Below are 15,560 nucleotides of genomic sequence, written 5' to 3'. Positions count from 1 at the left end.
AGTGAGAACATCTTGCAGCACAAAGTCAAATAAAAGATCAATAAAAACAGATAAGAAAGAAACAATAAACAAACACAAACTATGTTTAAGAAAAAAGGCAGATAAAAGTAGAATATGTGGATAAAACAAAAGGTCATTGAAAGGTGAGGCTGGGTTTCAGTGAAGAAGGGAGCTAATAAAATGTCTGAGTCGACCTCTCTGACGTGTCCTGATAGAAAATTATGTAGTTTTGTGGTTATAGTTTAAAAAAGCAGCATCTTTCATTTTATTATCGGCCTGATTTCCAACTTGTAAAAGAGCAGCAGCAGATGGTTTCAGGGCTGGTGGGGACATTAACGATGTCGGCTGGAAATGTTCGGAGTAATTTGCAGGTATTTAACAGGTAATTTTCATGACATTTTACAGAGAAGATATCGTTTAGTACAAATTATAAGAAAAAACAGACAAAAGTGTTTAGTGGTTTAGTTGGTAGGTGCCAACTCTTAATATTTGGATTCATACATAGTTGTAAATTTGCAAAACTTCTTAGTAAATTAGACTCTTAACAATTCTTTTAACTGACAGGAAATACTGAGTTTTCAACGTGTAGTTTTGTGTGTCAAACTACATATTAGCATATCAGGTTGTTTCTTAAAAACTCTATAATGAGCTTATTTCCTGAATGCTACCAAATGACATAATCCTATTAACAGTTACACAACAGCTACTTTTAGGACATTATTAAAAAAACCTAATATGCTAAAATATAGTTTGACCCACTAAACTACACACTGAAAACTGGACATTTTCTGCCTGTTGAAGAATCGTTAAGAGTCTAATTTATTTATAATCTTTGCAAAGTAACAACTTCATATGAGCCCAAATATAATGTGTACCTGTGAAATAAACCAACTTAAACGCACAACATGTAATTTCAGCCGCTAGGCGTCTCAATCAAAACAATAACAAAAGACAGAGTGTGATGACGGTGTGAAGTAGCAAGGGATCATGGGAGTTGTTGTCTTTGTTGTTAAATAACCAGCTTCAGCGGGATAGGATTACTCCAGTGTTCATCAATCAGGATGTTTTTACCTGCAGAGGTCTCCTCCTCTCCAGAACAAACAGACCCGGAGATTACAGGTAAAAACACTGAATGAAGCTGTTTCACCTAAAAAATCAGTGTTTCTCCGACGACGTACGGCGACCAGCGGACGTCCGGTACGGGCTGTCAGCCGAGCTGCTGCTAACGTTTGTCCAGTTTATTTCTCTGATAAATTAAGATCCAGACATCCAATGACTAAAATCCTTCTAAAAGATATAGATAAAAACCACCTAAACAACAATCCAACAACCACAACGCTGATGTATTATCTTGTATGTGTGTAAGTTACTCTTTGGTAGACGCCATTGTAGCGGACAAACACAGCGCCGCCGTATGCATCTGGTGTGTGTTTACTCTTTGGTAGAGGAGGTATGACGTCATCGACAGGCGACCAAATGAAACGATCCGTTACTTTGATTAAATTACAGATTTCTCTGAGTTTGAACATTGTTGGAAACATTTGGGATAATGTAAGTACACAACTCAACAACATATATAACATAGGTCTAGTTGTTTTTAGACATTTTAATGTGGAATAATTACATATTATAGCTTTAACACTTTTTTCTGTGGTTCCTTATAATTTGTACCAAATTGAACCATTTTAGTAAAACGTCTGAAAAATTAACCGTTAAATACCTGCAAATTACTCAGGAATGAAAATGATCAGCAAATTAGTATAAAATTAAGGTACCTGTCAAATGAAGTGTTACCAGAGCTTTAAAAACAAGTAAAAGCATTTTAAAATCAACTGTAAGACATCGTGGGAGCAGAGCAGAGAGACTCAGCCTGCAGAAAACCACACTAAGCAGTCTGGCAGCTGCAGCGTCTTGTTCCTATTTTTAGGGAGACCTGTAAAAAGATCATTACTCATAGTAATAGTCAAGTCATCTAGATATAAAAGCATGATTTAGTTTTCATGCATCTTGTAAAGTTAAAAGCAGACGTACCTTTGCAATATTCCTAAAAACAGCAGTTTTGGTCACCTTGTTTGTATGATGTTTAAAATATACCTTTATGATCACGACATGACGCCTTTAATGAAAGAAAAAACACAACAATCTCATCTTGGAGTCCAGTTTTCTGAACACATCCAGTATTTCACAGTTTAAACAGAATATCGTTGTTTCCTATAAAGTTTTATTTTTAGTCAGAAATTGTGATTTTGCTGCAGATTTGTAACTCCAGCTGTCAATCATCCAGCAGCTGAGAGGAAACACACAGAGACGGATTTATTCTCCGTTTAGTTCAGTCAATATTAAATCCTCCTTACTGGAAATTTCCTGCTGCATGTTTTACATTACAGTCCTGAGCGTGTGTGTGTGTGTGTGTGTGTGTGTGTGTGTGTGTGTGTGTGTGTGTGTGTGTGTGTGAGTGTGTGTGTGTGTGTGTGTGTGTGTGTGTGTGTGTGTGTGTGTGTGTGTGTGTGCGTGTTGGCAGGTGAACAGTGAGGTCCTTGATTCGATCAAAGGGGGGAGGGGTGACCACACACACATGAAATGTTTTCCCTTCACTGCAAGGAAAAAAAATCTTGTTGAGTCGACATCTTTGACAGTTTCAGACTAACAGTTCCCAAAACCTCCACATGTTTGACACCACCTGTAATGATCCACGTTTGTTCATTAAAACTGATTTCTAGTGGATGTTGAGTAGAGTGAAAGTGTTTAGGTCAGTTTTGTCAAGTTTGCATTTACGCTCCTGGAGACTGGACGACCCAGCGGACAGCTGCTTAACTGGTTCATGCTGTCAGGTGTGACTCAGGTTGGTTGGAGGTTTGTACTGTTCAGTCAGTCTGTTGTAGTTTGTTAATCTGAAGGCATCACACCAGATTAACTCTAATTTGATTTTTATTTTTCTCCAGAATATAAATACTGTACATGAATGTATTTCTGCTTCACATAAACACTTATATCTGCTTCTAACTACATTGTAGTGTTTTATAAAACATTTATTAGCTGATTACAGACTGATTATAAATGCTAGAAGGGACTTGAAGTGAAGTGTTGCTACTTCTTTCATATTAATCATATTTCTCTGGCAGGGTTTTATGTTTTGGACTGTTCAGAGGAAGCACTCTGATTGGACGTCCTCTCTCTCTCAGTCTCACCTGCTGCCTCTGAGTCACTGATCAGACCGAACTGAAAACTGATCAATCGATCTGAAACAAGTGTCAGTTTTTCTCTTTCGGACCCAGCTCACCTTGAACCTGAATTCCAGACTTCTTTCCACATTTCTGGAGATACTTTGGGACTCTGTTTCTCTCTAGAGGAAACTCAGCGGAGCCCCGGAGGACCGGAGGACCGGAGGATGAGCGGGCTGGAGGCGGACTTTGCCCGGCTGCTCCGGCTGAAGGATGAGCGGATCGGGCAGATGGAGCGGAGGCTGCGGGAGAAGGAGGAAGAGGCGGCGGAGCTGCGGAGGAAGCTGCACAAGTGTCAGTCGGTGCTGCGGGGCCGCGGGCTCTGCTGGCCGGACGGCCGGCGCACCCGGCGGGCAGCGGGGGTGTCCGCGGAGCCGGTGGAGGAGACGGAGCTGCGGAGGTTCTCCAAAACACACAGGTGAGGTAACACACCTGAGACCTGCTGACCGACTCCGTTATATATCATACAGATTATAATTTACAGATATGTAAACGAAATGATATTTATCCAAACTAATGTGTTCACAAGTTTCAACACTTTCTGGAAGTTTTTTTTTAATTCACTCTGTTATAAATTTGTTTCTTTTTTTATATGTGACAACGTTGTAAATACACAGTTTAATGGTGATCTGTATAACATGTTTTATTAAACATCAAAGAACATACAGTTTGGGAATCTAAAAACCAAGATGGAGGAGCTCAATATTTGTAAAAAGACAAGAGATATTTGTTGAATAAACAGTCAGAAAACGGGTTTAAAGATGTTCTTGGAGCCGTCTGTTTGTCATAAAATACGAATTTTGTGAATTCGTATTTAAACCCGCAGTTTGTCTCCTGAGAAGCTGCAGTGAGTTGTAATGACAATGATCAGCCAGCAGGGGGAACTACAGGACAGCAGACAGCAGCGTCCTCTAGCTTTGTCTTATTTTAACCCTCAGTTCAGTTCTTTAAGATGTTCTGATGATCAACATTGTTCAGTCTAAAAGATGAATTCATTAAAGTGAACACTGACGCTTAATCACAGGCTCACACTGTGTGTTTGGTGGTTGATCTAAGACACAGGGGACCAATATGAACTGTGCAAAAGTTTTAGGCAGTAAAAGTAAAGTGAGAATGCTTTAAAAACACTGTAATGTTTGTATTTATCAGTTAACTTGATCCAAAGTTGAGTAAACAGCAGAAAGAGCAGCTTTACCTTTAAAACAGCAGCAGTTCTCCTCAGTGTTTCAGCTCCTCAGCAGGTCGGTTGTTCCTGCATCTTGGAGAAGTTGCCACAGTTCTTCTTCTGTCTCTTCATGTTAATCCCAGACTGACTCCATGATGTTGAGATCGGAGACCATCTGATGCAGGACTCCTTGTTCTTCTTGTTGATGAAGATAGTTCTTTATGACTCTGGCTGGATGTTTAAGGCTCGTCGTCATGCCGCAGATGATCAGACGCCTCTCTGAAGCTGTTTCATTATGGAGAAGAATCTAAACATCTAAAGTGCCTCAAACTTTTGCACAGTAGGCTACTGTATGTCTGATGGGTCACAACATTCAATTCAATTCAAAATAATTTATTTGAACCTCAAGGGGACACAGATAGTAACACGGACGAGGTCTCTTGCTGCACATCACTTGTTTTTTTTTTGTTTGTGCTGCATTTTAAAGCAGCTATCATCAATATTTCCACCATAATAACATAGGAAATGGCTTTATAGTGAGTTTCAGCTCGTTGTTTAGCTCTCAGCGCTCTCATAGCCTCGTTCTGGCTGCAGCAGGCAGCTGTTTTCAGAGGAAATGCTCTAAAAACACACTGTACAATACTACTAATACTGTATGTAATGTGTAAGTGATTATATATTTTTGAAATACCTTGACTGACACTGCTAATGAGCTCTTAAAGGCAACAAGTTATAAAGCACAAAAAGTGGGAGGAACGGAGGGTTAATGGTGGAGGAAAGTAACCATGTACTGTCCTCAAGCACAGTTTTGAGGTACTTGTACTTTAATTGAGTATTTCCATGTGATTTCAGAGGGAAATATTGTACTTTCTACTCCACTACATTTATTTGACAGCTTTAGTTACTTTTCAGATGAAGATTTGACACAATGGATAATATAACAAGCTTTTAAAATACAACACATTGTTAAAGATGAAACCAGTGGTTTCCAACCTTTTTGGCTTTTGACGTCTTACAAAAAGCAGATGACTTGTGATGGAGTATGTTTACATAGCTGAATTGATACTTTTACTGAAACACACACACACACACGTGCGCACATCTAAAAACCAAATAACTAGTAATTATAGTATTTTTTCATTCACTGCTGTCACTACATTGACATAAAAATGAGGAAGATTTCAGGTTCAGTCATTAAAAACCAACAGCAGTTATAATGACGATGAAGACCAGGAGACACTGATAGAGAGATCAGGAGGAGGAGCAGTTGAGACGAAAACCAACTTTTCGAGCTCCCGCAGAGTCGCGTTTCAGTCTCGGCTTCACTCCTCCGTCAAACCTCCTGCTGCTCCGCATTAAACTAATTGAACTAATGAAGGCGATTAAACTGGAGCAGATCTGCAGGTGCTCATCCCCCGCGAGTCACTGCTGTTCTCCTCCGAGTCCTCCAGCCTGAAACTCAACAACTCATGATTTTTCATTCATTTCAAACCGGAATATTCCCCGTTTACAGACGCTTTTCTTCCTTCCTGATGTGACACATTTATTCTGGATTTCTGCGGCTCTGATTCGCTCCTATTGGATCGTTTTTATCGCTTTGTTTTGTTTTTTTTTATTTATTATTCTGATATTACAATCAATCATCCTTCCCTTCCTCACGACACGTTTTCTACTTTTACTCCATCACCTGACTGAGCTTTCATGATTTAAAGCCAGAGGATGTTTTCTGATTTATGTCTCACAGCTCCTGTTTTGCGCTTCTGATTATCTCACATCTGGATGCTGCAGGAGGTTCCTGCTACTTTAAAACTCCGAGGAATAAATTAATAAATGCTGCGCGGATCCTGGAGACACCCAACAGTCCTCTGGTTGTCTCATAATTTCCACACAGTCTTGTTTTATTGATTTGAGGTGAAAGTCCTGGAACCTGTGGATGTATATTTGATCTCCGTGGACTCATTTTCAACTTTTCTTCCAAACTGCTTTTTGTATGAAAACAATTTACCTCGAAACTGGAGGTAAGCCTGCTGGTAATTTGTTCTGTTTTTTTCCACCTGATATATCTTCTGAAGTTATATTTCCCAGAGGAGAGGAAACCCCGGTGGAGGTTCACAGCTCTCGATCTGTTCGACATCAGAATTTAATTTTGAGAACCTGAAGAAAGACACAGATGTTATTTTCAGTTATCTCAAGCTGTTTTCCAACTAAAGTTATTTTCTTAATCTTCTAAAATCATTTTTTTCTGGAAGAAGGAGCAGAACCTTGGACTCTAAGGAACCCTGAGTTCCTGGAGGAATCTGACAGTATGAGGCACCCTGGGGAACCTTGAAGTGCCTCAAAAAAACAAGGAACACTTCTTGGATTACAGAGGAACCTTTAGATCCTAAAAGCAACTCTGTATATAACTTAATAATATAAACAACGCTGGAGGAACCTTTAAAAAAAACCTTCTTAGAAACCCTAGAGGGACCTTTGAGAAACCCCAGGAAATCCAGGGACTGCTGGGAATCTCCTGAGGAACTTCCGGAAGAACTTGTGTTGCTTCAAGACTCCTGTGAAGTTCTGAGGATTGCAATAGATCTCAAAGGAACACTGAGAATCCCACAGGAAGGGGTGGTTTAGGTTTTGAAGCCCTCAGGAGAACCAGTGTGAACTCTAGAAATCACTAAGACAAGGAAGTCAATGAACCCTTAGGAATCCTAGAACGAGACTCAGAGCAAGTTGGAGGATGTAAATAGACCTTGAAGAACCCAACACGAAACTCATAAGTGCCCTGGGAACCTCATATGAACCCTGGGAACCCTTAAGAACCAAAGGAAATCTGGGGACAGCTGAGGACCTTGAGGATCCCAAGAAGAAATCGCTAAGCACGTTGAGGAACCCTATAGGGAACCTCAAGACCCAAAGGAAATCTGGGGACTGCAGAAGAACCTCAAAAGGCTTAGGAACTCTGATAACTCCTCAGGAACCCCCCAGAGAACCCATGGGGACCCTGCGGGACCTGCAGTATGCCCTGCAGGAGAAGATCGAGGAGCTGCGGCAGCGCGACGCCCTGATTGATGAGCTGGAGCTGGAGCTGGATCAGAAGGATGAGCTGATCCAGCGGCTGCAGAACGAGCTGGACAAGTACCGGTCCGTGATCCGGCCCGCCACCGCCCAGCAGGTCCAGGCCCAGCAGCAGAGTCTAGTCCTCCAGCCGGACCAGCACCGCAGCAAGCGGCAGGCCATCTCTGCCGAGCCCACCGCCTGTGACATCAGCGACCTCAGCCACGTCACCCTGCCCTTCTACCCCAAGAGTCCTCAGTAGGTCCACTTCATGTCTGTGTGTGGTTGAAGGGCACATATTCTGCTTTTAGTGGGTTTAAGTTATTTATGTCTTGTTCTGCTGTCAGATGTTAAACATGGTCAAAGTTCTAAAACTTGAGGAAGGTCAAAAGTCAGAGCTTCAACCTGCTCTCAATGCTGTCAGTTATTTTCTCGATTAATCAATTAGTCTTTCCGGCTAAAAAATGTCAGAAAATTGTGAAAATGTAAATCACTGTTTCCCAAAGCCCAAACTGGCATCCTCAAAAGTCTTGTTTTGTCCACAACCCAAAGATATTCAGTTTACTGTCAAAGGGGACTAAAGAGAAAATATTCACATCGAAGATGCTGGAATTAAGTTTATTTATACAGCACATTTCAGCAACAAGCCAATTCAAGGTGCTTTACATTAAAAGCATTGAGATAAAGTGCAAAAGAAACACACCATGAAAGGACAATTAAATACAATTAAAAGTCATTAAAGAGCCAGGAGAATAGAAAATAAAAATGAGCTCAAATAGAATAAGACATATAAAATACAAGAATAAAAGTTACAGTGCAGTGTAAGAAATTAATAATTATTTGATTTAACAAAATGCAAACAGAAAAGTCTTCAGCTGTGATTTAAAAGAACTGAGAGTCGCAGCAGACCTTCAGTTTTCTGGGAGTTTGTTCAGATATGTGGAGCATAAAAACTGAACGCTGCTTCTCCATGTTTAGTTTTGACTCTGGGGACAGAAAGCAGACCTGATCCAGACCACCTGAGAGGCAGCAGATCAGAGATGTGTTTTGGCCCTAAACCATTCAGTGCTTTATAAACCAACAGCAGTATTTTAAAATCAATTCTTTGACAGACAGGAAGCCAGTGTAAAGATTTGAGAACTGGAGTGATATGAATTACTTTGTAATTGTCTTAATTTGGCTGAAATTCAGGTCTGAGTCCATGACTACACCAAGATTTCTGGCTTTGTAGTTTTTAACATTATCGATTGAAGCTGAGTGCTGACTTAAACATTCTTCCTTGGCTCCAAAAACAATTACTTCAGTTTTATCTTTGTTTAGTTGAAGAAAATTCTGGCACATCCAATCGTTCATTTGTTCAATGCACTTACTAAGTTCTTGTATTGGACCACAGTCCCCTGGTGATACGGGTATGTAAATTTGTGTGTCATCTGTATAATTACGGTTACAGATTTTGTTGTTTTCCATAATCAGTGGGAGTATGTAGATGTGCTTTTGGTGGCTAATGTTAGCTCATGTTAGTTGCTCTGTAACTGACATAACTGAGTCAGTGCTGACATTCTCTACATGTGTCACAGTTATACCACATTACTTTTTAGATGAAGATTTGACACAATGGATAATATAACAAGCTTTTAAAATACAACACATTGTTAAAGATGAAACCAGTGGTTTCCAACCTTTTTGTCTTTTGACGTCTTACAAAAAGCAGTGTGTAGTCGGGGTCACATTTCACATGTCTATGAGTTGTTAACAGCTCCACCAAATAGTGATTTTTCCCTCTAAACTTCTCACATGCTTTCATTTCAATAAATGTTCAAATGATCCAATATTTCAGCAAAAATCAAAGATTAGAGAAAAAGTCCAAAAACTGAAAACAGATTTGTGTATCAGAACTTTGTTTTTTCTTCTTTCCTCTCCCATTAATCATCTCACCACCCCTCAGATTTATCTGCTGACCCTTTGGAGGGGCCCCACCCCTAGGTTGGGAACCACTGGACTAAACTAGCTAACTGTATATAAAGTAGTGTAAACTAGCTCCACCTCCAGCAGCTACAACAGTAACATGCTGCTCTAACACTGATGCTTCACTATTAATAATCTAATGATGTCATATATAATAATATATCAGTCAGAGGGACCAAACCACTACTTTTACTGCAATACTTAAACTACATCAAGCTCATAATACTTATGTACTTTTACTGCAATACTTTAACTACATCAAGCTCATAATACTTATGTACTTTTACTGCAATACTTTAACTACATCAAGCTCATAATACTTATGTACTTTTACTGTAGGAGGATTTTTCATGCAGGATTTTTACTTGTAAAGGAGTATTTTTACATTGCTGTATTGGTACTTTTACTGCAGTAAAGGATCTGAATACCTCTGGTTGCTGGTGTAACTGTTTGAGCTGGTTGTGGATGCTCAGGAAGTCAGTCTGTTCTCATGGAGATCGGCAGTCTGCTGTAGTGAAAGGCTGATTAAAAGCAGGCAGATGGGTGGAGGCAGCAGGATTCCAGACAGATTAAAACTTTCAAACATCATTTTTTTCCCCCTGTTGAACAAAATGCTCCCCTCAGTCCTCACTGTACAGGTGGAGGAGAAGGAAACTATTTAATTGCTCTAAGAGGGAATATTTACATGCTGAATATGGAGTTTCCTCTCTTCTCTCTAGTGTCTCATCAGTCTGATAATTTTGGTTTTATATGTTCAGGTTTGGAGATATCTGAGATTTCTGCTTCCACTCTCAAAAGATGAAGGTGAAAGGAGTTTGTGCTGCTCACAGCATTAAATGTGTCTCCATGCACCTGTTCTAATGAACGTTTTCAGTTTGTGCTGCATAAAATCTGAGTGGGCACATCAGAAATTCTAAAAAAAAAAGGCTAAATCTGTGTAAAAAGTGTTTCCTGTTGTCTGAGGTGTAACAGTATCTGTGTGGATATAAAGTAAATGTAAACAGACTGAGTGAATAAATGATGACGTACATGAATCATGTGACCTAAACGTCACTGAAGAGCTGAAAACATCAGATCTGTGTGGAGCGATGATGATGAGGAGACTGTAACCTTCCTCACATCAATACATGAAACTAACAGAAACGTCATATTTCCATCATGTTTTCCATCGTTTGAGTTTTGACTGTCGCTCTTTTAATGACGTCATCTCGTTGTGTCTTCTTCTTCTGCAACGGTTTAACGGCACCGACTGGAGAATGAGCGCCACCTGCTGTTTATCTGCTAATATTCACACAGCAGCAGTGGATGGAAACAAACATTCACTACAATTTATACTGATCATTTTCAGGAAAATTTGTTAAAATGTCCATTTGGTTAAAACTGTGTTTTTGTCCAAAGTCTCTTAATAGCTTCAAATACAGATGTTTTGCACATTTTATTTTTGCAGAATAACGTGAAATATTAGACAATTTAGATTCCTAAAATGTTTTAGTGTATTGCTTTTTTTTTTTTGTAATCAGTGTTGGTGACCGTCAAAGATGAAATATTCAGATTGCTCATTTCATTCAACCAACAGTCCACCGAAATCTCAAATTTGGACTCATCAGACCAAAATAGAGATTTCCACTGGTCTAATGTCCGTTCCCTGTGTTTCATTTCTCTTCTTCTTATTGGTCTCCTTCAGTCGTGGTTTCTCCACCATAACGACCTGATTCACACAGTCCCCTCCGAACAGTTGATGTTGAGATGCGTCTGCTGTTTGAACTCTGGGAAGCATTGATGTGGGCTCTAATCTGAGGTGTTAATTGGTGATTTCTGAGGCTGGTTACACGAATGAACTTCTCCTCAGCAGCACTGGTTTGGTCCTCATGAGAGCAAGTTTCACATCACAGTGTTTGATGGTTTTTTGCGACGGCACTTGATGAAACTTTCAGAGTTGTTTTCCAGATTGACTGATGTCTTAAAGTAATGATGGACGTCGTGTCTCTTTAATTAGCTGAGTGGTTGTTGACATAATATAAGAAATTCCACCAGTTAACTTTTGACGAGGCTCACCTGTTAACTGAAAACCATCCAGGTGACGACGTCATGAAGCTGGTTCAGATTTTACCAACAGTGTGCAAAGCCGTCATCAAGACAAACAGTGGCGACTCTGAGGAATGATTCCATGTGTTATTTTATAGTTTTGATGTCTTCAGTTCTGTTCTACAATGTAGGAAATAGTGAAAATAAAGAAAAACCCTTGAATGAGAAGGTGCGTCTAAACTTTTGACTGGTACTGTACTTGTAGCCATAATGTTTCTACTTGTAGCAGTTGCATTTCATCTGTAATTGTAGTGAATCATCACTTACGTCATAATTTTGCCTCCAAGTCAGTGGAAAAGAAATATTAAATCACTTTATTCTCTTTTTAAATGCTGCTTTATGTGTACGCTCCCCTTGATAGCATCCATTTTCCAGAGATCAGTATATGATAATGTATTGTTCTGTCTGTCCACAGCAGCAATAACAGCCACTGTGTTGGTTCTTAATCCATGTGGTCCGCCCACACACACACACACACACACACACACACACACACACACACACACACACACACACACACACATACACAGACCTCAGAGCTTTGACAGGGTTTCATTTACCATCCCACCACTTCTCTCTGTCAGCGTCCTGCAGCCTGTCTGTGTGTGTGTGTGTGTGTGTGTGTGTGTGTGTGTGTGTGTCTGTGTGTGTGTGTGTGTGTGTGTGTGTGAGATTTTCAAACATTAATAAAAGTATTACAGTCGAGTGTGTGTGGGCTGTGAACACCCACCAGCTCTCCTGCTGTCTGCAGTAACGCTTCATAAGCGTTTTCAGCTCGTCACAAGTTAATGATCAGCTGATGACACAGGAGTCACATATCTGCTGCTGACTGAAGGCTTAATGCAGAAACTGATGTGGTTCCATCCACAAGACCAAAATCATCCACATCATGAACCACAGTTCAGGTGTGCAGGAAAAAATCTTCCTCTAGGAAGTTTCTACTGGTAGACATGAAGTTTCTACTTGTAGCCATGCTGTTTCTACTTGTAGCCATGATGTTTCTACTTGTAGCCATGCTGTTTCTACTTGTAGCCATGCTGTTTCTACTTGTAGCCATGCTGTTTCTACTTGTAGCCATGATGTTTCTACTTGTAGCCATGCTGTTTCTACTTGTAGCCATGCTGTTTCTACTTGTAGCCATGATGTTTCTACTTGTAGCCATGCTATTTCTACTTGTAGCCATGATGTTTCTACTTGTAGCCATGATGTTTCTACTTGTAGCCATGACGTTTCTACTTGTAGCCATGACATTTATACTTGTAGCCATGACGTTTCTACTTGTAGCCATGACGTTTCTACTTGTAGCCATGATGTTTATACTTGTAGCCATGATGTTTATACTTGTAGCCATGATGTTTCTACTTGTAGCCATGATGTTTATACTTGTAGCCATGACGTTTATACTTGTAGCCATGCTGTTTCTACTTGTAGCCATGATGTTTATACTTGTAGCCATGACGTTTCTACTTGTAGCCATGACATTTATACTTGTAGCCATGATGTTTCTACTTGTAGCCATGACGTTTCTACTTGTAGCCATGCTATTTCTACTTGTAGCCATGATGTTTCTACTTGTAGCCATGATGTTTCTACTTGTAGCCATGCTGTTTCTACTTGTAGCCATGCTGTTTCTACTTGTAGCCATGATGTTTCTACTTGTAGCCATGCTATTTCTACTTGTAGCCATGATGTTTCTACTTGTAGCCATGATGTTTCTACTTGTAGCCATGACGTTTCTACTTGTAGCCATGACATTTATACTTGTAGCCATGACGTTTCTACTTGTAGCCATGACGTTTCTACTTGTAGCCATGATGTTTATACTTGTAGCCATGATGTTTATACTTGTAGCCATGATGTTTCTACTTGTAGCCATGATGTTTCTACTTGTAGCCATGACGTTTCTACTTGTAGCCATGACATTTATACTTGTAGCCATGATGTTTCTACTTGTAGCCATGACGTTTCTACTTGTAGCCATGCTATTTCTACTTGTAGCCATGACGTTTCTACTTGTAGCCATGACATTTATACTTGTAGCCATGATGTTTCTACTTGTAGCCATGACGTTTATACTTGTAGCCATGATGTTTCTACTTGTAGCCATGACGTTTCTACTTGTAGCCATGACGTTTATACTTGTAACCATGCTGTTTCTACTTGTAGCCATGATGTTTCTACTTGTAGCCATGACGATGACGTTTCTACTGGCAGCGATGATATTTTTAGCTGTCAAGAGGTTTGTCCTGGCTTTCATGCGGTTGTACTCACTCACAGTTGTCTGTCCAGCGTGCTGTCTCTTGTCACTTGTGCGATGATGACTATTCCATTTGTTGTGATGATGTTCCTGACTTTCATTCAGGTTTTCTTCTGCTCAAACTTCTGCTCACAGTCAGATGGAAACTGATCTGAGTGCAGGATATGAAAGTCTCTCCCGTATCCTCCTTTCAGATCTAAAAAATCTAAATCTATTCTATTCTTTCACTTTGTCTCTTTCTCATTTTCCTAGTTTTCTTCCTTCTGTACTTCTCTCCTTCCTGACTTGATCTCTTCAAATTTCTGTTCATCTCTCGTCTGTCTGTGTGTTTATTTATTGTGTTTTGTTTTTTCAGCTCTGTCGCGTTGTTTTTCTCTCCACTTTGACTGTTGCAACTCATTTTTCTTTCCTTTTACCTTTTCTATTCATTTTACTCTTTTCTCTTTAGTTATTTTTGCCCTCTCTCATGCATCTCACTGCTCTTCTGTTCCTCTCATCCTGTTTTCCTTCTATTTTATCTCTGTCATTTGTCTTTTTCATCTTTTTCTTTCTCTCCAAAATCTAAACCCAGCCTCTGTCTTTCTGTTGACTTTTGTTTTTCTTCACTCTCTCCTGCATTTTACCTCTCTTCTACCCTCTCCCTCCTTCTTCTGTGACTCTTGCAGTAATAATATGAGGATCTACTCTATCATCCCCCTCAGTCCGGCCACAATGTGTCTTCATTGAAGCTGGTTTCCTCCTGAGTCCAATTTACATGCAGATGTTGAACCTGGGCTGAAATATTTCTTCCTCTGCAGATAAACCAAAATAAAATCCAGCTCTAACAGATCCTCTCGGCGCTCATCTCATCCACTGGATGCAATAAAAGCCTCAATCTATTCGTAGGAAGACCTTTAGGTGTCTTTTTTTCCTCCTTACAACAGAGTTATCTCTTATCCCAGAGCACTTTATAGCCTCAGAAAGGACCGTCGGCCGCCTCGCCCAAGAAATTTCTCACAAAACTAATATTTCTTCTGTGAATTTAATTTGGGCCAAACTGTCGTCTCAGTTTCAAAGTTTTAGACGGGAAAGAGTCAGACGAGGTCAAGCTGCAGTGAGGATGTTTCTGCCAATCAGTAGTCAGCAGCGGTTCCTCTAATGTCCACTAAATGCTGCTAAAGAAAACTCTAGACTGTGTTGAAGTGAATGAGAAAACCCCCAAACTTCTCAAAACAAAAAGCTTGTAAAAAGATAGACATGTACTTGATGTTTCTGAGGCTTTCAGCCACATGTCATGCTCTTTGTGGAGGTGGTTCAGTTGTTGTCACCTGAGGACTTCAGTCACATGATGACAGGCAAATTAAATATTCTCTGTGCTTCTCAGTGATTGAACTCCTGGTTCTGGACATCTAAACTCAGGGAAATGACTGAGTCAAATATACTGTGTGAGGTGAAGAAGAGTCAAAACTCATCCTTCTCATAGTCATAGTTTCATATTTTGTCCACTAGTTTCCATCAGAAACAAGTAGTGAACACATCACTGACATATCATCAGCTTTTAAGTTGATATGTTGAAGCAAACAGAGTCGTGTTTCTGTCCACCTGCTGAATGTAAGTCCAATATTCACTCTCTTTTAGCTGTTTTCACTCTGTACCAACTCCTGAGGGAAATATCTGGCTCTTTATCTGCTAAATGCTCCACTATGTTCACCAGCTAGTCTACAGCTAACTGTGTCTGTTTGTCGTTTGGTGCTGAGCAGGTAGTGCACAGCGGCTTTTTACAGCTTTTTCTCTGAAAACGACGCTATGAGAGCGCTGAAAGTGAACCAGAACAGAATCATCA

General features: G+C 40.1%; 2 protein-coding genes across 4 annotated transcripts in view; one reads left to right on the top strand and one right to left on the bottom strand.

Annotated features, from left to right (window-relative positions):
- Positions 1-15,560, bottom strand: part of LOC122971137 (microfibril-associated glycoprotein 4-like) — a 750,976-nt gene that overhangs the window by 644,063 nt on the left and 91,353 nt on the right. The window lies entirely within an intron of this gene.
- LOC122971119 (cGMP-dependent protein kinase 1-like) overlaps positions 3,132-15,560 on the top strand; it is a 62,793-nt gene continuing 50,364 nt past the window's right edge. Inside the window, exon 1 of one of the 3 annotated variants that reach the window (XM_044337629.1) lies at positions 3,132-3,639. In XM_044337629.1, coding sequence (XP_044193564.1) covers positions 3,389-3,639 — 251 coding nt within the window. In that variant the 5' untranslated portion in view covers positions 3,132-3,388. Of the gene's footprint in view, positions 3,640-5,566; positions 7,690-15,560 lie in introns of those variants that run through there. The other 2 variants (XR_006399406.1, XM_044337628.1) reach the window with 2 other exon arrangements.

The sequence above is a fragment of the Thunnus albacares genome, chromosome 20 (genome assembly GCF_914725855.1).
Source record: "Thunnus albacares chromosome 20, fThuAlb1.1, whole genome shotgun sequence".
Taxonomy (NCBI): domain Eukaryota; kingdom Metazoa; phylum Chordata; class Actinopteri; order Scombriformes; family Scombridae; genus Thunnus; species Thunnus albacares.
Note: the sequence above shows the minus strand (reverse complement) of the source record. Positions and strands in the feature narration are given on the sequence as shown.